Here is a 19,353-nt window from a genome sequence, read left to right on the forward strand (position 1 = left end):
CAAAGGAGCCTTTAAACACAGCTAAGGCTCCCTGGCCCCCCTTCCCTGCCACACTGCCTCATTTGACGTGGCTCTTAGCAGCCCAGCCTTGACCATCCGCTTTAAACACAGTGCTGGAACTCTAAGGGACAGCATTACCTGCTGCAGGGGTTCTGGCATCCTTAGTAGATCACAGACCTTAGCAGTTCAAGAGCAGCAATTGGCAGTTACAGAGCAATGCTCGCTCCAAAGCAGGTCTCATTAAGTTAATGTCTAGTGGAGAGAACTAAACGATGTGTTATCTCCTCCTGCACGGATGAGCTTTCAGGGACGACTGAACACAGGGGTTTAGACTTTATTCAGTACAGGAATAGACATACAAACAGGACAGGGTTGTGTAACTGAGGTACACGCTTCCCAGTCCCAAACACTATGTGACTACAGTCCAAGACTCTGGCCTCAGAGACAAAGCCCATCCCTACCCCAGCAAAGACTTTGTTCCTGCTTTACCCTATGTGTCACCATGGCTTTCTCTGAGAAGTGTTGCTGACAAGCAGATCTGCACCAGGAGAAGCAGAGGGAGATGAGGAAACAATCCCTCAGCCCAGAGTGCTGCCAGGCAGAGGCAAGAACCTTCTGCATCACTGCTGCCTGGACAATCTCCTGCAAAGGGCCACTTCAGTTTATAGTGAGCACGTCACTCTGGATCTCATGGCTCAGCTGAGTCTGGAGGTCACTCAACTTCTTCTTCAGGCCAGACAGCGCAGACAGAACGATGGTTTCAGGGCGCAGAGAGCCGCAAGACTCCACGTTGTAATAAAACCTGAGGGTACAAGTTGGGGAGGAAGTTATCAAGTGCTCTGTGCAGAGGAGCAAAACCTGAGAGCACCCAGTTGTAGCTCACCAGGACACACCACAGGGAGATCTGCTGGGAGCCCCAGCCACCAGCACTGCTGAGCTCCCAGCTGGGCACAAGCCAGCACTGCCCTGCTACAGTAGCAGCCACAGACCCCCACAGAGCTCAGAGCAGCCCTCAGGACCCTCCAAGATGCAAGAGCACTTGTGAGATTTTCTCTTCTCAGCTATGTGATGCGAAAGCTGCACCAGGAAGCTAAGAGTGGCTGTCTGGCTGCAGGCACTCCTGCAGCACATATCACCTGGAAGAGAGGGTAGCAACAGCAATCAGAGCATGAGAGACTCACACGGGTGAATAATACTGCTGATGACATCAGTGTCTCCGACATCACCCTAAGCCATCTCTCCAAGCCTCCTGACTGCAATGCTCTACCTGGTAACAGGAACTCAGAAGAGTCACCTAGTACCTCCCAGAGGGCAAAACCTGCCAGGCCTGGGCACATCACCAGTTAACTGCAACTCCTGCTTTGCTTTTTAGGGAGCAGCAGCTCTCTGTGCTGGCAAACTCTGGTGTAGCATATCTGACTCACACCAACAGCAAATGCAGTGCACCCAGCTCGATCCCCCACCTCCCAGCAGCACGTCCAGCTCCCTTACCTCTCAGGCTTCCCATTGGGGTCATATGGAGCCTGAGCATCCTCCTCATCAATCTCCGAGTATTCACTCTTGGGCCTAGAATCAGAGAGCAGGGAAGGTCAGCATCGGATCAAGTCATGGAAAAGAGCTCAAATTAATGTAGCCCTTTCTATTTCCTCTGCCTTGAGCAGTCTGAGAAGCCAAGATAGGAAATTCCATGCCCACCACGTTCTCCTGCTGGCCTCCCTCAGACCCAGTGAGGCCAAGAAAGGCGGATCCTCATGTCCTGTCATCAGTGGTCCTCAATAAAACTGCGCTTCCCAACCAAAGCCTTCACCTGCAACAAACTGCTGGGAAAGATAAAGCATTTATGGACCTTCACGTTACTTGCCACATCATCTCTTACTGAAAACGGGGCAGAGACTGCATCTCTTTCCACCACGTCTGCTTTGAGAGTCCAGCTGCATTCCAGTGCTCTGCCAACAGCTCAAAACACAGCGAGTATGTAAAACCAAAACCAAAACAATCACTATCCTTGGACAGCAGAGGCATTTGTCTCTGTATTGTCTTCACCAGGAGCAAGATGAACTTGGAAAGAAATCCATTATCATCAGGGAACACACAGCAATCCAACAGCAATCAGCATTTCTTTCGGTCCTTCAAGCTTTGACACAGATTTTGTCAAGAACCTCTCAGGAGCTGTTTCCAGGCACCCAGCTTGCTGCACCAAACTCCAGGCTCATGAGGACGCAGCCCAGTCTGCCACCAGACAAAGGAATCTGCATCAGCACTGCCTTGGGCCACCCAGACGGGTAACGCCTCGCTGCAAAGGGACGCGGCCTCAACCTGTCACTTCTTAACATCCAGCACTACAGACATGAAACCAGAGAATTTTTTGCAGCACCACAACGAAGCCTAAAATTATTTCAAATCCTGATTTGAAATTCCACATCACAGAGACGTTCCTGCTTCGCAACCATCCAGCCTCCAACCCAAACGATCAAACAAATTTCGGTGCCATTTTCCTGCCACGAATCCTTTGGCAATTACAGAACTCTCCAGTTCTGCTCCCAAAGTGACGGTGACAGAGGCAGGTCCTGCACACCAACACTTCTGATGTGCTCGTGGCAGAGATACTGCAGAGCAGCAGCCTGCTTGGCCCACCCCCACCCAGACTGACTGAACCAGCCCACAGAGGCGTCCTGCAGAGCCCATCAAAGCCAAGCTTTGGGGTTTGTTCCTTTGGGGTTTGTTCCTTTGGGGTTTGTTCCTTCCACCCATAAAAATGGCCTGGGATTGCTGCGGGCAGACTCCCTGTGACAGAAAACACCTGGCAGACAGCTGGAGGTGTGGAATACAGGCTAACTGCTGCTCCCAGCAGCTCCTTTACTGACAGCTGCCTTAGCAAGGGGCAACATAAACAAGGCAATGCGTTTGAGTGTGCAGGCTCAAAGCGGACAGCGAGGAAGAGCAACAGGCCTTTTTGGAGTCAAGCCTGGCAATGCAGGGCCTGGGCAGGAGGAAAACCTGCTGAGCCCCTTCTGCTGCACGGCCTCCTGTCCAGCTGCAGCTCCGCTCAGGCTTCTGTTCCCCCCGGTTTCTGCAGTCCCTGCACCAAATCCTGCTTCTGCACTGAGGTCTTCCCAACCTTGGCAGCTCTGCCTGCTGCCCTGCAGTCACAGCAGCTCATCTGCTGTCCCTTCCAGCTCCTGCTCGCTGCTGCCTCAGCTGAAGCACCCTGTGCCTCTCTGCTGCCAGCTCCAGTGTGCTCAATGGCAGCATGTCTGCTGGGTGGTCACTAAGATGTGAGTTTGTACAAGAAAAAGTGACGCTTAGTGACCCAAATTATGCCCTGGGCTAAAATGACAGAATCACAAAATGCTCTGGCTTCAAAGGAACCCTTAAAGACCACCCAGCCTTGAAGCTGTACTATTTCTGCTTGGACACTGTGTTGACTGTAACTCTTTGAATGTGGCTATCCAGCCAAGTCCCTGTCTTCCTTAGTTTTCCCAACTGTACAGTAACTACTGAGTTCCTGAACCACTGATGGAGCACCTGGGGAAAGGACCTGGTCAGTCCTGGGAGCACAGGTGAACGCAGTTCAGCTGTGTGACAGGAAGGGGTGGAGCCTGGCTGCACCTCTCTTAGACCTCATTTAAGGGCTGGCTGCCACTGGGGAAGGATCTCTGGTTGGAGATTCCTCTTTTGTGGAGCTTTTACTGTGAGTCTAGATCTTCAGAGACAGGTGAGCACTTCCCTTCTTTCTTTTCTAATGTCCTCCTATTGTGTTGGTCTCTGCTGTTACACCCATCTCTATACACCTGTGCAGCATCTCTATTTTCTTCCCAGGATACGTGGCCCTGGTTCCGCTGCCTATGTAGTTCCTTCCTTTGACCAGGAGGTTGGCCACGCTGGTCTCCTGCCTTCCTTGCCTGATCTCTTATAAATGGGAATTAAGAGTTCTCGTGTCCTAACAAAAACATCTCTGAAGAGCTGCCAGCTCTCTTCTGCTCCTTTATCCCAAAGGACAATTTCTCAGGGGGTTCCACCCATTAATATCTTACAAAACTGAGAATTTGCTCTCCTAAAATTAAGGGTCATGACTGTACTCTTTGTTTGAGATCACAAATTCCACAAGGGCGCAATTAGCACAGCCCAGGTTGTCACTATTCTTGTTCTCTCCAAATAGTTGATCTGTGTTGGCGACTAACAGACCCAGTAACTGCCAATTACTAATACTTCACGTGCTTTTCTTGTGGCACAGGTTCTAATGCAAGTGGGTGGTTGGATCAGCTTTATGTGGCTGGTTTATCTGTTACTCAGGTGCTCTTCATTCTCCCTACACAAAGCATCTGACTGCTGTGTAGGAGCTCTTCAGAAGGTGGGGGAAACTGAGTGTCACCTGGGAAATCTTAAATCCTTCCTGACTGATGCAGCCTTCGTTTATCCCAGGGGGCCAACAGCAGTGAAACAAAGATTACAGAGACACCCCAGCAATTAGGTTCAGCAGGCCTCGAGTGTCAGACTGAAGCTCTACGGCTGCGATTGCACTGGATATTGCAGGTTGGCCTTCAGGCTGCATCTTGCACCCCAAACAGGGCCAGCCTGGCCATGTGCTTTAGCCAACCATGACGTACCACTCCTCTGGCTTTGGGTACACCGTGTGCCTCAGCGCGTTGTCTGGGTCGTACTCAAAGGCCACCCCTGCTGTGGGGTTCCACTTGGCGTGCTCCTTGCCGAAGCCCTTCTTGGCATAGGCTCTCAGCTTCAGCTCCTGGCCCTTCCGCAGCTTCACAATCAGGATGTCTACAGAAAAGCCAGTGTGAGAAGGCTGATGAGAAGAAATGAGCGTGCAGGATGGCACAAGGGAAAAGGCAGGAATGATTAGTGCCCAGGACCGTGCCACCAGAAGCCAGGCCTTGCTCGGGCTCTTAGAGGGGCTCTCTGTGTCCCCAGAGTAGCTAAGGAACATCTTGCAAAGTATAAAAGTTGCAGGCATGCCCAAAAGCACAGCTTAGGCCCCGAAGTACATGCTGCAGCACTTAGCATTTTTGTTTTCTACGTTCTCAAAGCTGAAGAGAGCAGTGCTCTCTGACACAGGACACTTGTTTGTTTACTAACACAAAATGCTAACCCTGCTGATGCTGGTGACTCTCAACTGGCAGTTTTAGATGTCAGTTCCAGGTTTACACAACGAGTAAACAAAGGATGGGGTACAGAGAGACTGAGAGGAAAACTCATTTCCTTCAGCAGCTCTGACTCCCTGCTGAGTGCAACTCACCATCCTGCTCCACGTAGTCATTGGGGTCGTTGTCTCTGCTCCGAGATGTTACCTGCAGGAGAACAAAAGCAAGGAAACAAATGAAAATGCCAACCTCACAGACAGCATTACCTACAAAATGCCTGCAGAGAGCCACTGCAGAGTGACTTACAGCAACAAACACAGCCCACCCTATTTAATGGAAATCAGGGCAATTTTGACAGCTGCAACTCAGTTTGTGACATTCTGCTCCACCAGACTGCTCTCTCCCACAGGATAAAGAGGGTCACAGCCTGTGCCCAGTGCAGCTGCTTGGTTCTGCAACAGTTCAGTTGCCCATGATACTGCTGGAAGATGATGCACAGCTGAAGCAAGAGACAGTAAGCTGTATCTATTGCTTTAATTAGGCACTCTGGAACCATCTTCACCACCAGAAGCAGCCCCCAGGCTGCGGTGACCTCTGGATGCAGGATTAGAGCAGGGCCCTTCCAGCTGACAGCTTTTTCAAATATTCTCCATGAAGCCCCTTTGCATCTGTTCTGCTTTAGCTTTGCAAACCTTCCCCAAGGTGACTGGGCAAGAGCCATTTGGCAGCGCTGCCCTGGCCCGGGCTCCTCACACCTTGCCATGCTGAGAGCCAAGACTCAGAAAGCTGGGGGTCTCTGGGCTCCTGCCAAGCATTTGAAGGGGCTGACCTTGCCAGAGCTCTGGCAGCAAGCGTGCAGAAGGATGCAGCAGCACAACAGGAGGACACAAGTGCACCTGCTCCTGGTGTTCAAGGCAAGACGAATAGGCTGCCTCACCCATGAGATGAGGATGCAGGGTAAGGCTTTAACAAGGCCATGCTGGCTTAGATGTCATCAGACAGCAAGTGAAGAATGAGACGGCAAAAAGGACAATGGCACACAACTCTTTCTGCAAATATTCCTGCTTTGTGCTCCCATGATATTCTAAGTGAGGATTTCAGGCAGTATGAGATGTTCCTGAAAGCCTTCTTTTGTCCATACCCCACACGTTAGCCACCCCAGGCTCAGTGGGAATGCAGAGAGGGGACATGCTGACAGGCAGAGGTGGCACAGACCGGAATGACACGGGGGTTGTTGGAGATGAGGTCACGGGATGTGACGTGCCGCGTCTGGTCCTCGTTGCAGCGGACATCAAGGGTGAACTCCACAGAGCACTCTGGACAGAATTCATCGCATGTGCAGTCCTGGAACAGACACAGGTCAAAGTGCTTTATGTCAAAGTGCTCTCAGCAAGAATTTATGGGGCTTCCCATCAGATCGAGCACCCACCACCGAAACAAGCACCTGAGATGTTTTGCTTTACTCACCCTGGAATACTGCATCTTATCCACAATGTCATCGCTGGTGAGTGGGATGAGACCTGTGGAAAGAGGGCAGTGAGACACGGCTGGGTGAGATGAGGGGAATGCAGAGGAACAGCAGCCTTGTGATAAAGGTGTTGCAACAGTCTGAGACAAGTTGTGCCCGGCACTCACCCAGTCTGTGGGCAATGAATTCATCATGGAGCACTGAGGAGTTGGCATCTATCTGGACCCAGTCAATAGCTGCAAGGAAGAACAAAATGAGCTGAGAACAAGCTAGACAAGGGGGAATAGCTCTAATCTAACAGAGGGTAGATCTAGGTAAGGTATAAGAAATCCTTTACTCAGAAGGCACTGAGGCCCTGGTATAGCTGCCCAGAGAGGTTGTGGATGCTTCATCCCTGGAGGAGGCATTCAAGGCCAGACTGAAGGGGATCCTAGGCAGCCTTACATTAGGAAATATTACTACGTTAGGAAATACTATTTGTCTGAAAGAGTGGTCAGGCACTGGAATGGGCTGCCCAGGGAGGGAGGTGGTGGAGTCACTGACCCTGGAGGTGTTCAAGGTGTTGGATTTTGTGTTGAGGGACACGGTTTAGTGAGTACTACTGGTGACAAGTGGATGGTTGGCCTAGATCATCTTGTAGGTCTTTTCCAACCTCGGTGATTCTGTGATTCCAGTGGGATAGAGGGCACCCAGCACACGGCAGGGATTGGCGCTCGATGAGCTTTAAGACTCCCTCCAACCTAAGCTGTTCTCTGACAGCTGAGTGGTTGATGTGGGCACACAGAACTTTCCGGGTGAAGGCAAAAGGAGCCGTGACGACCGCCAGACAAAACAGCAAAGAAACCAGTACCTATAATGGGCACCTCCGCTATGAACACCCTCCGGATGGAGTTGGCCACGCTGCAAGAAACATCTCCGTTCAGCGCGCAGAACCGCGGGCCAACGCCGCTCCCGCTGCCCGCCCCGCAGCCCGCCCAGGCCTAGGCCCTCCCCGCCGCCCACCGAGGCCCTCCCGCTGCGCCCCCTCCCCTCAGCCGGCTTCGGGACGGGCCACCCGGGGCGCCGCTCACGCCAGGTCGGTGTTCTCGATGATGAATTTGACGTTCTCGTCCGTCAGCTCGGTGATGCGCACCGTGGGCTGGTTGGCGTACGGCATGGCCGCCCCCGATGGCGCTCTGCTAGGCCGCCGCCGCACCCCTCCCGCCGCCCTCGCGCGCCTCCTGCCGGCTCGGAGGACCCGACCCACCCAGCCCGCCGCGGGAGAAGCAGAACGGAGGCGTGCGGAGGTGAGAGTGCGGGGCTTTATTGGTGCTGCGGGGAAAGGACGCTCCATCCTCGCTCCGGTGCGGCTTCGGAGCGCGGGGCTCCGTCCTCAGCGGCGCTGGTTCAGCCCCGTCAGGTTGGTGATCTGTGGGCGCAGAAGATGGGGCACTGTCAGACCCAGGCAGTGGGGGGAGCGCAGCAGGGTGCGGGTAGCCCGCAATGGGCCCCGCAGTGGTGTAGAATCCCGATTAGAAGGGGCTCGTACTGCTCGTGGAGTCACTGGCTCCATGGCACCGCCCAAACCCTGTGTCTGTGCTGGGAAATGCTCCCATGCTCCAACCGTAACTGCAGGTGGAGGTAGAAATGCTTGAGAGCTGCTGCAAATGGTGAAAACCAGGTCTAGTTTATGCAACAGGCAGTTTGGCTTTCTCGTGTTGTTAATCATGAGCTCATCTTGCAGCTTTGGACTTCGTTTTATGCTGTATTACAACTCTTCTCAGCACAGAAAAGCAATCTGGGCCCAAACTACCAAGAAAATCATCTTTATGAGCATTTAAGCTACAAAGAACAACTTTCCCTTATGCTGTCATTTAGATTAAAGAGGGAAGACACGCTAGTGTTAAGTGTGGAAGGGAGCATAAAGATTCTGCCCTCATGGCCTCGCTGACTTCAGCATTACTTACAGTAACTGCAGCTCCCATCAGGCCCTGGGCAAGTGCTTTGCCAGTTGACTGTACCTAGGAGACAGGAGAATTAGCTTTCCTCTGCAGTTACACTTGTGGGTACCCAAACACAAAGATGCCAACAAACATGCATTTGCTACAGGAAGATGCTGATATAAGCCAAGTGCTGCAGATGAAGGATACCCGAAGATAAGAAACAAGGAAGGGATTTCCTGGGAGCAGCACACAGCTCCTAATCATCACATCAGTCAAAGAGGGGCACCTACATCTTATTTTACTGCAGCATACATAAGCAATGACTGATGCAGAACTGCAGTACACCAGGGGTCTTTCAGCAAGCGTGAGATGGAACAGCCAGCCTTGTCTGCACACACGCTGGTACATGAGGGATGCTGTGTGTGCCTGGCACACAGTGTTACCTGCTGAGCTGCACTGCTCATGTTCATGGCATCAGCTACTCTGTTTTCCAGGAAACGCCACGTGTCTTCGAAGTCAGGGGACGTATCCTGCATCATCACCAGTTCTGTGGTGTTGTAGATGCCAGTGAGCACGGCCCGACGAGTGTACCAGTTAAACTGCAAGGGCACGGATGGAGAGAGAGATGAGCTGAGCACGGGGCACAAAAGCGGCCCTGCAGAACCACAAGGGAAAACAACACGCCATCTCCTCATCGTTAGCAACTGGGCTGCCTCTGGTCAGAGAAACTGCTCAGTAAACAGCCCTCGGACAACGCATTCCTTCCTGACAAAGTGCAGCTCGCCTCTGTGACGCAATGGGCTGCCAGCCAGCACGGACATCTGACAGCACAGCTGCTCCTGTGGCAGCAGGCAGAGATTGAGAGTACTGGCTATAAAACCACAGAACCGCCTGCTTCTAGTTGCAAGTATGCACCTACAGCAAACGTACCCAGCTGGTTGGCAGCGTTGTGCGAGGGTTGAGTTTTGCGTTAAAGGCTGCTAGCAGGAGATGCAACGCTCAGATTCCAGATCTGACCTCCAAGTGCATTTTGCACAAGGTACAAAAGTGTAGAAAGGGGACAAAGTGATGACAGAACTGTGCAAGGGATCACAGAGATGCACCTTTCCCAAATCCTATCGCTGGAATACCAGTATTGCCTGCTCTGTCACTAGATGTGTCATACACTGCTGGCAGCAGTGCTGTAGGATGTATTACACCAACAGGTTACACAGTGCAAAAATGCACAGCTACCTCCAACTCTTCAGCTTTTCCAGTTGCTCTGGATTCACTAACAGACAAAATGTGTTTGTTTAAAAACAGGTCTTCAGCTTCATTCGCTGCTTCCTTCATTACAGTGATTAAAATGTGCAAGTGCCTAGAAAAAAATACTGGCTGTTCCATTCATGATTATAGTGCAACAGGAGAATGGAAACACTAATTTACTTTTGAAAACAGTCAGATGGAAAGCTGTGCTGTCTGCATCACCACTCACAAACTGGACGAGGTGATGTGAGTGGTCACCGTTTGCAGACGGATCTCCAATGCATCTGAGACCAAACTCCTGCTCCTTGTATAGCATCCCACAAAAGCAGTGAGGAAACTGAGTCTGTTTGACCTTCATAAGCCATAAGGGACTTGCAGTTCCTGATGCAATCACAGTCTTTCAGGTTTTCTTTTTCTAAGATTATTCCTTTAATTTTTTTTTGTCCTCTATTTATTTTCCACTGCAGTAATTTCTCTTTCATACTCAGATAAAAGCAGTTTATTAAAGTAGTTTGTTAAATGGTTCATGCAGCTTTTCCCTACATCTATATGAATTAAAATAATTTATTAATTGTTTTAACTAAGGTTATAATTTCCTTTTATTCCCTGCCAGAGAGATGAAAGCTTTAATAAGCTACTTGTATTTTTAGGTAGATTCTTTAAAGTTTTCAAGTTAAATCTGTGAATGCTGCTGTTGCTGGAAGAGGCAACTGCTTGCTAACTGAATTGGATCCAATCAAAATCTTAACAATTTTGTCTGTCTCCCCCAAAAAGAATGCTGATTAATTGAAAGCAGGTCCTTTTAATTTGCACAACCATTGGAAATAATTTGCCCTGCTGGCTTCTGTGTCTTGTTGGAAGCTATAGTACAGCTTCTGAAGACCTTTGGGGACTTCTGAAAGCATCTCCTTCATTCAAAAAATGGATTGTATCAAGAGAGACCCAGCTCAATGCCTGTTTCTACTCGTCATTTTCCTGAGGTGCGGATGGGCAGAAGGAGCCTCTCTGCAAGGTGCAAGGACTTACATCTGTGGACTGGTCTCCAGCATGGTGCCATATATCATCAATCATGCTGGTGAGGAGGTTGAGGCTCGAAGGGATGTTATGTGGGAGCAAGAGGACGCTGACAGCCTGAGAAAGAAATACGCAGATAAATGGAAGAGTCAAAGAGAGGAGGATGTTGTGTGGAAACAGATCAATGTTTCTTTGCTGTGTTATCTTTTCTTGTTGCTGCTGACTGGCCTCCAGCTCCCAGTGAGACCTCCAAGCTCTATTCACTGGCACTGGCCTTTCCAAGCAGCAAGACTTGCACAGAGCACACAGTGCAGCAGCTCAGCTCATGACTCAGCCGTGCTCATGACACCAGTGCTCCTGTGTTGGCTCCCTGAGCTGCCTCTCCAGGCACAGAAACGGCACAGGCCAAGATGACTCACCCCTGTGCTGCGTCCCTGCGGGAAGGGAGGCAAACCTCATTTCTCTGAATTTGACTTTGAACTCAAAGCAGCTATGAAAGGCAGAACAGACAGCCATAATGGCCCTCCTGAGCTCCTGCAGCCTTTGAAAATACTAACAACGCCCAGAGAGTTTCAAACCACCCCCATCCTTCACCAGACAAGCTATGCTAATCTGTAACAAAAAAACATGAATCCTATCTTCTCTCTCTGCAAGGAGAGCTGGGTTCAGCCACCCAGAGGCCAGCAGTGACTCTGGACAAGAAAGGCTAACTTTGCAGTGACCTTTGCAGCCCGAGATTGGGAACTTTGTTATTGTGGCTGCAATTCCTTTCTGATGTTGCAAAGAATAACTTGCAACTTCCATAAGAATTTTGAAGCATAGAAGCTTCCCAGTACACAGAGCTATCCTCAGGTTGTCAAGGGTTTGTCACCTGCAATAGTAAGCAGGCAGTTTCTTGCAACAAAGCAGTAATTCTGCATTTACAATTGTCAGATGATCCCAGTGCTGCTAGAACAATGCTGCAGGGAGCCTGACACTGCAGTGACACTGTAAATACAGCTGAGCAGACACCCAAGTGTTATTCCCCGGGGATCCCAGATGGGTGGAGTGAAAAACGGAGAGGTTTGCCTTTCTGGAAAGGCAAGAAATAGTTGTTCTAAAGAGACTGCCTTCCTCCAGGGCTGCTGTCCTCTTGAAGGCTGTGAATCATTTGAAACCAGCCAGGGTTTCACTTACAACCTTGACCTATTCTGGTGGAGACCATGTTGAAGGCCACAGGGCGTTTTAAAAGCACACACATGCAATCCTTATATTCGTTTTGTACCTGTGGCCATTTCTCAATATATGGAATCACCATCCTCAGCCTGGCTTCCACAGCATCTCTCAGGAATTGCTCCATAGGCTTCTTCCTACAAAGCACATCCAAGATAAACAATTATCAACTTGAGAGATCAGTCATTTTCCCACCTCGGTGACAGAGATGCCAAGTATTACGTATCCTCTATGCCTGTACTAACTCTCCATCTGGGAAGCTGGTATGGTTTGGGTAAATTCTTTACGTTCTTTACTTAAAAGTATCCAGTGTGGCTGGGATGGCTAGTGCCTGCCAAGGAAGATGTCTCTTTATACCCAATACTCACTCTGCCTGGCCCAGCTGCACTAGTTTTTGTTCCTCCTCCAGCAGGTCAGACAGCTTGGAGTTGCACTGAGACACAAAGTGCAGGATCAGCTCACTGCCGTCGCTCTGAAACATCCCTGCAGCAGCAGCAGAGAGACCAAGGGTCTGCAGGGAGAAGGGGAGAAGCACAGACCAGGTCACACTAAGCAAGATCCAGCCAGGAAGTACGTTGTATTTATTCTGCACGTGATGCTATACGATTTAAAACAAAACAATACTGCATTAAAAAAGCTCTTTCTGTATGTATTTTTCTCTCTTTGGGATCACTGTGTTGTGCCTGAGCGTAATTCTGACAGTGTTACCCTGCATTAGTTGGGATTTGTTCCTGCCCAATACCATCTGCTGACCGGGGTACACGGCCCAAGCGTATGTGGGGGAAGCATGCAGGCCTGGCTGTATTTGAACTTCAGTTCCATCTGGTTCTTTGCTTCTCTCCCACATACCTTGGCTCCCTCTGCAATGGCTTCAGCTGTCCAGCCATGTTCAGGCACAAACTCCAGCGCTGCTGTGAGGATTCGTTGCTGCAGCTGCTCCTCGCTCTCATAGTCCTCTGACTCCTGGCCGCCCTGGCCAGTGTAACTATGAGAAGGCATTGGTACAGTGAGGGAACATCACCACCACGCACAGCAACCTGGGCTCTGCCAGCTGCTCGCTGTGTGTGGACACGTCCCAAGGTCTGCTCATAGCAGACATCTCACCTCCTCCTGTAAAATCCTTCCCTCTCCTTCCCAGAAAAGGGATTCCTAATGACCCTTCACCATGAGAGGAGAGGGAAATAAGAGAAAGCTCAATCCAGATGGTGACGTGGAGACCAGCTGGCCTCAGATAACACACTTCTTAAAAAATAAAACAAAAAACGACTAAACTAACTCTAGGTTTTTCCAGTGGGGCCTTTGGTTACACACACATACACACCACAACTGCAGATTTACAAAGAAATCCAGCAGTGAGGGCTGGTGCTCCCCCATGAATGCAAGTCCCATCCCAGGTCCTTGATGGATGGTGGTGTTGGCACTGCCTCAGCTTCTCGAGGCCAAGGCCACGTTAACCCTACAGGCAGCACTAGAGAGAGACACACAGAGCTCTGAGCAGCACTACAGAGAGCAGCTGAGATACCTGTGCTGCGGACTGCACGCCTCCTGCTCCGGGTGGGGATCTGCCTGTTGTGGGTCAAACTGCTGCTGTGAGGACGGTGATGGTGGGTCCTTCCTCTGCTCCTCTGAGGCTCTTCTCAGTGCAGCCGAGGCATGGAGGCCTCGCTGGGGTGCATACAGCTGGCACCTGAGTCCTGAAATGGAAATCAGGGCTGGGATGTGTCCCTCCAATACAAGGTAAAATCATAGAATTACAGAATGGCTTAGATTGGAATGGACCTAAAAGATCATCCAGTTCCAACACCTTCTGTAAGCTGGTTGCTTGCCCCAGCTCAGGCTGCCCACAGCCCGATCCAGCTTGGCCTTGAACACCTCCAGGGATGGATGGGGCACCCACAGCTCTGGGCAGCTGTTCCAGCTCCTCATTGCCCTCTGAGTAAAGCACGGTGTCCTGACATCTGACCTAAACCTCCCCTCTGTTCATTTAAAGCCATTCCCCCTTGTCCTGCTGCTATCTGCCCTTCCAGAGAGTTGCCTTCCCTCCTGTCTGTAGGCTCCCTTTAGGTACTGAAGGTTGCAATGAGGTCACCCTGCAGCCTTCTTTTCTCCAGGTTGAATAAGCCCAGCTCCCTCAGCCTGTCCTCATAGAGGAGGTGCTCCAGCCCCCTGTCCAGCCACCTTTGTGCCCTCCTCTGGGCCCTCTCCAACAGCTCTCTGTCTTGTTTGTCCTGGGGGCTCCAGACCTGGACTCAGTACTTTAGATGGGGCCTCACAAGAGCAGAGCAGAGGGGGACGATCACCTCCCTGTCCCTGCTGGCCTCTTCTGACGGAGTCGCTCCCTGTCCCGCTCCTAACTCCCCTCACGCACACGAAGGCGGCACTCGCTCTCCCTGCCGCATCCCCTCACACCCAGGCAGCGACGCGCAGCCCCTGCGACAAACACCGGGAGACCCCGCAGCTCCACAGCGCCCCCTCGCGGCACCGCTCCGCTGCCCTTCACCTCACCTTGCCCCGCCCCGGCCCCGCCCCACGCACGGCCACGCTCGCGGCCCCACGCGGGCACGCGCCCCCTTCACCCGTCGCGCTCCGCGCGCTCCCTCACCCGCGCGGCCCCGCCACAGCCGCCAACCCGCACGCCGCAGGCCGCTTGCCGCCGCCGCCGCCATCTTGGAAGCGGGCAGCGGCGGTGACGCAAGGGGCGGTGCGTGATGACGTCAGAGCGGGACGGGGGCGCCGGGCGAGCGTGTAGAGGTGAGCGGGACGGCGGCGAACGGGAGCTTCGCTTCGGTGCTGGGTTGGCTCTTGCCGCCCCGCCTCGTTCCTCTGCCAGGTGGAGATGGAGGAGTTCGGCGTCGCCGCAGGGCAGCGCGTGGCCGTCATATGGGACGGATCCTCGCCGGTGGGAGCGCTGAAGGGCTTGGTGGATTCCGTCCGGGCCTCGGTGGGAGCTGACGGTCGTGTGGCCGTGGAGAACGTTAACCAGCTGTCTCAGTGTAAGAACCACCTCAGTTTTTCGCTGTCTGCCTTAAAAGGAGAAGGGAGTTCTGCTTTCTGAGCTCGTGTGTTCTCTGGTTTGTAAGTCAGGCAGCAGCCGTGGTTAATAGCTGGCAGTAGAGCAGCGCAGCAGTAGAGCAGCGCAGCAATAGAGCAGCGCAGCAATAGAGCAGTGCAGCAATACTGGTGTGTTCCCTGCTGGTGTTTCAGCCAGCACTGCTGCTCAGTTTGGGGCACCTCAGTCTGTCCAGAGAACAGAGCGGAGCTGCAGGGGGTCTGAGCACAGCTGTGGGAGTGGCTGAGGGAATGGGGTGGTCGTTTGGAGAAGAGGAGCTCATGGATCTGCAGTCCTGACAGGAGGATGTGGGGAGGAGCCAGCCTTTCTCCCAGGTGACAGCGATAGGGTGGAAAGTAATTTCTTGGAGTTGTTGAGGGGAGGTTCAGGTTGGTTATAAGTAAAAAAGCGTCTTCTCAGAGCAGTGATTCACTGACATGGGTTCCCACGGCGGTGGCTGAGTCACCATCCCTGGAGGTGTTCAAGAAATGTGGATGTGTAATACCTAAGGACGTGGTTAGTGGGCAGTATTGGTGGTAGGCAGACAGCTGGACTAGTTCATCTTAGAGCCCTTTCCAACCTTAATGATTCTGTGATCCAGTTACTGCTGTTGTACATAGGTACGAGAGATGAGGGAAGAGGCAGAACTGATCATTAAGCAAATATTTATGAGTGTGTATGTGCATAAAATTGTACTGTCTTCATCTCTCCCTCTGCAGCGGCTCACAGGGAGTCCAGTTTCGATGTGATTCTCTCTGGTGTGGTACCAGGCAGCACAGCGCAGCACAGTGCAGAGGTACTGGCAGAAATAGCTCGAATACTGAAGCCTGGGGGTCGTGTCCTCCTGAAAGAACCCGTGCTGACAGAATCAGGTAAGAGAATCTGCATCAGCCTTGCTTTCGTGGTAGCAAAGGAATTCCTGCAAGAATTAGGCTGAAATGAAAGGCAGCAGGAGCACTGGCTGACAGATTTTCGTTATCCTGAAGTGCTAACGTGAATAAAGTAAAGGGTTTATCTTGTTTAAGACATGTAAAGTCTGCAGTAGGTGGAGTGTCTTGTTCCAGAAAACACATCTGTCAGGCTGGGATTTTGGTGGATTTGCAGTAAAGTGCAATTGGGACTATTAAGAGGTGTCTAAGAGAAGAAGCCCATGATGAATTTTGGGTTAAACAGTGAGTAATAGAGTAACAGAGAGTAATTGCCTACTAGAGCAAGGCTCTGGAGTATTATGGTTTTAAATATAGCAATCATTATCAGTTTATGCTTTGAAAAATTCACGAGTTGTTCATTGCAATATGTGAAAGTGTTTGGGGGATTTTGTTGTTTTGTGGTTTTGGTGTGTGGTTTGTTTGTTTGTTTTTCTTTTAATATTGATGTTAATTGAGTTGAGGAAGGTTTTGGCGGATGTAGAACAGATCTGGAGCTAGAACCACCTTTATGTTCTCAAGCCACTTTTCCAATGAACAAGCTGCTCTGTTCTGTTCCTGCTTTTACTGGAGAGGGCCCGATTTAGAGCTATGGTTTGAGTACTTTGTAAGGGTCTCTTGCTCTTGCAGGTTCCAAGCACCACATCTGGTTTTCAGCGACCACTGTTCTTGTTCTTCTTGCTATTTCCTGCTTTTGTGTCTTCCAGGTAACAACAGCGGGATCAAGACAGCAGCCAAACTCCCTGCAGCTCTGACTCTCTCTGGGCTGGTGGAAGTGAAGGAGGTATGTTTGTACTGATTGCTTTCAGAATAAAAGCAATAGTTCTGCTGTTACCTAAAAGTAGACGAGGACTTGATGGGTAGCAAGGTGTTTAGCTGCCCTGGTTCACCATGGATGTTCATGGATGCTGTCTGCCCTGGCCTTTTCTTCCTACAAAGGTGGTGTTATTCTTTAGGGTTGAAGACAGGAGGGAACCTGTCTTCTGTTATGTCTGCTGGTTCACTCCATGCTGATCAGCCCTTTGTGTTGCACTGCAGCTGGGACTGACTCTTCTGTTCTCTTCTGTTCTGAGGGATAAGCAACTGGAGCCAGACACAACTGATTATCTGTGTTCACAGGAGTAGTGGATGGGGCACTGAAATAAGGGGGCTCAGTGTGAGAGTAACCAAAGATCTTGCATTGCAGCTGCGGAAGGAACCTCTGACCGCAGAGGAGGCCCAGTCAGTCCGAGAGCATTTGGGCTACCAAGGCAATGACCTTCTCATTGTTCAGATAGAAGGCAGGAAACCCAATTTTGAAGTGGGATCTTCAAGTCAACTCAAACTATCCTTTGCCAAGAAAACAAGTCCTTCAGGTAAGGCGTGATGTGAGCTGAACGTGGGAATTGCCCTTCTCTGAAGTGACCAGCATCCCTGTGGTAGGGAGTGCTACCTAAATGTCTGTGGAGTGGGGCTTTCCAAAGTTGTCTGAACTCTCTCATTGCTGGAAATAGATGGGGCAGTGGCTGGGGTACTTACTGCTTCTTGTTTTGTTTTGGATCCAGGAAAGCCCTCTGTGGACCCAGCTACTGCTAAGCTGTGGACGCTGTCTGCCAGTGATATGAATGACGAAGAGATGGTATCCATTTTTTTTTGTGAGACCTTGCTGTCATTCCTTCTCTCTTCTTTTCTATTCTAGCTAATTTTAGTCATTCCTCTTGGGAAGCTTTACAACTTAAGAGGTACAAAAGCATCCCCAGTGCAAAATTTCTCAGCTGCTGTTTGAGGTGTTGGGTGCCCACAAGTGTGGTGAGAATTGAGGGAAAGGCATTGTTGAGAGGGAATGTTTGCAGTGCTAGTGCTACAGCAAGTGGTGTTTCTGTGAATGTAACAGCAATGTCATTCCCTACTGACAAGTCAATTTGTTGTGTGTGTTCTTCCATGGTATATTCCAGGATCTTTTGGACTCTGATGAGCTGTTGGATTCAGAGGATTTGAAAAAGCCAGATCCAGCCTCTCTCAGAGCTCCGTCCTGCAAAGAAAAGGGCAAAAAGAAAGCCTGCAAGAACTGGTCAGTGTTGGGATTAGCATGTCAGTGTGCCTCCTAACTCACAGCAATGGAACCTTAGAGTTGGATGTTTTTAAAAAAGATTGTGGGAAAGCATAATTCACTTGGTTCATGTTTTCCTTATCTTGGCTATCTGAAGGTAAATCCAAACACAGTGAGCATTGGCTAGCTGTGCCAGAACTGCTACAAACTGCCATACTGGTGTGACCAGCAGTCTTCTTGGAGGTAGCTACACAGTTTGTGCAGCCTTCACTAAAATCCTATTCCCACTGATTTTAAGGAGGAGCAGTTTATGTGGTTTAACTGCTTTAGAGTCATTTCCTTCTTGCTTCAGCTGGAGGAGTGTGCTTCAACACTTGTTTTGCAAATTGGTATTGGAGAACAAAGTACAGAGCATGAGAGTCCCAGAGCCAGCTGTGTTGTGTGGCAAAGTGAGGGCTGTTGCATGAGAGCAGTTTTGGAACAAGGATTGTAACTCATGGCTTTTAAATCGGAACGATGCGAGTGACTTCTTTCTTTTCTACAGCACGTGTGGCCTGGCTGAAGAGCTGGAACAGGAGAAGAAGAGCTCGCAGCCCAAATCTGCCTGTGGAAATGTAAATAGTCATTTTGTTTGTATATTGTGGTTTGCAGGGTGCAGTCTGTGTCTGAGAACAGTTTTCTCTGATGACTGCTCACTAAAGCAGCTGCTTACTGCTTTTAAAACACTGCCTGCTTCTGCACAGCTTCTGCCTTTACCATCTCACCTCTTAGAACGGCTCCTGTGCTCTGCACCAGTTTGTTGTGTGCCTACAGTGCGAGTGCCACCTTCACAGGAGGCAGAGTAGACAGTGACCCTGTGCTTCACTTGCTCACCAGTGGTCTCCTTAGGGAAGATCACCTTATGGGAGTACAGTTAGGGAGCTGCTAAAGCCCAGCACGCAGCTGTGCCTAGGCAGAGCTGCCCTCCTGTAGGGCTGGGCTGGAAACTTGGTTCCTGTGTGTGAGTGCAGTGCCCTGCACCAGCTCTGTTACCTGCTAAACAAGACGTGCCCAGAGGAGGTGGAAGGGAAGTGGTTTCTGTGCTGGCATATGCTGAGGAGCAGGTCGTTTCTCTAGGTGGAAAAAGCATGTAACGGGAGCAGAGAGCTGAGAGTTGCCATGATGACAAGTGTTTTCCTGTCTCTTGGCAGTGCTACCTGGGGGATGCATTCCGCTGTGCCAGTTGCCCTTACCTGGGGATGCCTGCCTTCAAGCCTGGAGAGAAGATCCTGCTGAAAGAGAACCAGCTGCACGATGCCTAAGAAAGTCATCTCTGAGCGTCCTGGAAAGGACCTCCCTGCTTTGCCATCAGCCTGAGATACAGAGGCTCTTTGTACAGCTCTCCTCATCCTC

At 50.8% G+C, this 19,353-nt stretch overlaps 3 protein-coding genes across 3 annotated transcripts; 1 reads left to right on the forward strand and 2 right to left on the reverse strand.

Annotated features, from left to right (window-relative positions):
- Nucleotides 1-318: 318 nt before the first annotated feature.
- POLR2C (RNA polymerase II subunit C) lies at nucleotides 319-7,748 on the reverse strand. Its single transcript, XM_042877127.1, has 9 exons — nucleotides 7,635-7,748; nucleotides 7,415-7,464; nucleotides 6,732-6,800; nucleotides 6,564-6,616; nucleotides 6,312-6,440; nucleotides 5,252-5,303; nucleotides 4,608-4,776; nucleotides 1,492-1,566; nucleotides 319-802 (listed from the first exon to the last, which is right to left on the reverse strand). Exons 1-9 carry the CDS (start codon nucleotides 7,718-7,720, stop codon nucleotides 658-660), a joined length of 828 nt encoding a protein of 275 aa, XP_042733061.1. The 5' UTR covers nucleotides 7,721-7,748; the 3' UTR covers nucleotides 319-657.
- A 99-nt stretch (nucleotides 7,749-7,847) lies between these two features.
- On the reverse strand, nucleotides 7,848-14,623 carry COQ9 (coenzyme Q9). Its single transcript, XM_042877260.1, has 9 exons — nucleotides 14,560-14,623; nucleotides 13,480-13,651; nucleotides 12,807-12,942; nucleotides 12,326-12,468; nucleotides 12,010-12,094; nucleotides 10,758-10,862; nucleotides 8,930-9,085; nucleotides 8,511-8,564; nucleotides 7,848-7,972 (listed from the first exon to the last, which is right to left on the reverse strand). The coding sequence occupies exons 1-9, from the start codon at nucleotides 14,621-14,623 to the stop codon at nucleotides 7,937-7,939; spliced, it is 951 nt and encodes a 316-aa protein (XP_042733194.1). The 3' UTR covers nucleotides 7,848-7,936.
- Nucleotides 14,624-14,668: 45 nt separating this feature from the next.
- CIAPIN1 (cytokine induced apoptosis inhibitor 1) lies at nucleotides 14,669-19,348 on the forward strand. The gene is made up of 8 exons (XM_042877189.1): nucleotides 14,669-14,950; nucleotides 15,726-15,878; nucleotides 16,640-16,716; nucleotides 17,119-17,287; nucleotides 17,477-17,550; nucleotides 17,867-17,982; nucleotides 18,506-18,575; nucleotides 19,152-19,348. Exons 1-8 carry the CDS (start codon nucleotides 14,794-14,796, stop codon nucleotides 19,260-19,262), a joined length of 927 nt encoding a protein of 308 aa, XP_042733123.1. The 5' UTR covers nucleotides 14,669-14,793; the 3' UTR covers nucleotides 19,263-19,348.
- The last annotated feature ends 5 nt before the right edge of the window (nucleotides 19,349-19,353 follow it).

The sequence above is a fragment of the Lagopus leucura genome, unplaced genomic scaffold (assembly GCF_019238085.1).
Source record: "Lagopus leucura isolate 7727_CA_CO unplaced genomic scaffold, USGS_WTPT01 Super-Scaffold_100017, whole genome shotgun sequence".
Lineage (NCBI taxonomy): Eukaryota > Metazoa > Chordata > Aves > Galliformes > Phasianidae > Lagopus > Lagopus leucura.

Coding starts and splice junctions, on each gene's coding strand:
- POLR2C (XM_042877127.1), bottom strand. CDS start 7,720: ATGCCGTACGCCAACCAGCCCACGGTGCGCATCACCGAGCTGACGGAC. Junction 6,441..6,563: donor ATAAGATGCAGTATTCCAGG/GTGAGTAAAGCA, acceptor TGTCTGTTCCAG/GACTGCACATGCGATGAATT. Junction 1,567..4,607: donor TACCCAAAGCCAGAGGAGTG/GTACGTCATGGT, acceptor CTCTGATTCTAG/GCCCAAGAGTGAATACTCGG.
- CIAPIN1 (XM_042877189.1), top strand. CDS start 14,794: ATGGAGGAGTTCGGCGTCGCCGCAGGGCAGCGCGTGGCCGTCATATGG. Junction 14,951..15,725: donor CGTTAACCAGCTGTCTCAGT/GTAAGAACCACC, acceptor CTCCCTCTGCAG/CGGCTCACAGGGAGTCCAGT. Junction 17,551..17,866: donor ATATGAATGACGAAGAGATG/GTATCCATTTTT, acceptor GGTATATTCCAG/GATCTTTTGGACTCTGATGA.
- COQ9 (XM_042877260.1), bottom strand. CDS start 14,623: ATGGCGGCGGCGGCGGCAAGCGGCCTGCGGCGTGCGGGTTGGCGGCTG. Junction 12,943..13,479: donor GCGTGCAGTCCGCAGCACAG/GTATCTCAGCTG, acceptor GCCTTCTCATAG/TTACACTGGCCAGGGCGGCC. Junction 12,095..12,325: donor GTGCAGCTGGGCCAGGCAGA/GTGAGTATTGGG, acceptor TGTGCTTTGTAG/GAAGAAGCCTATGGAGCAAT.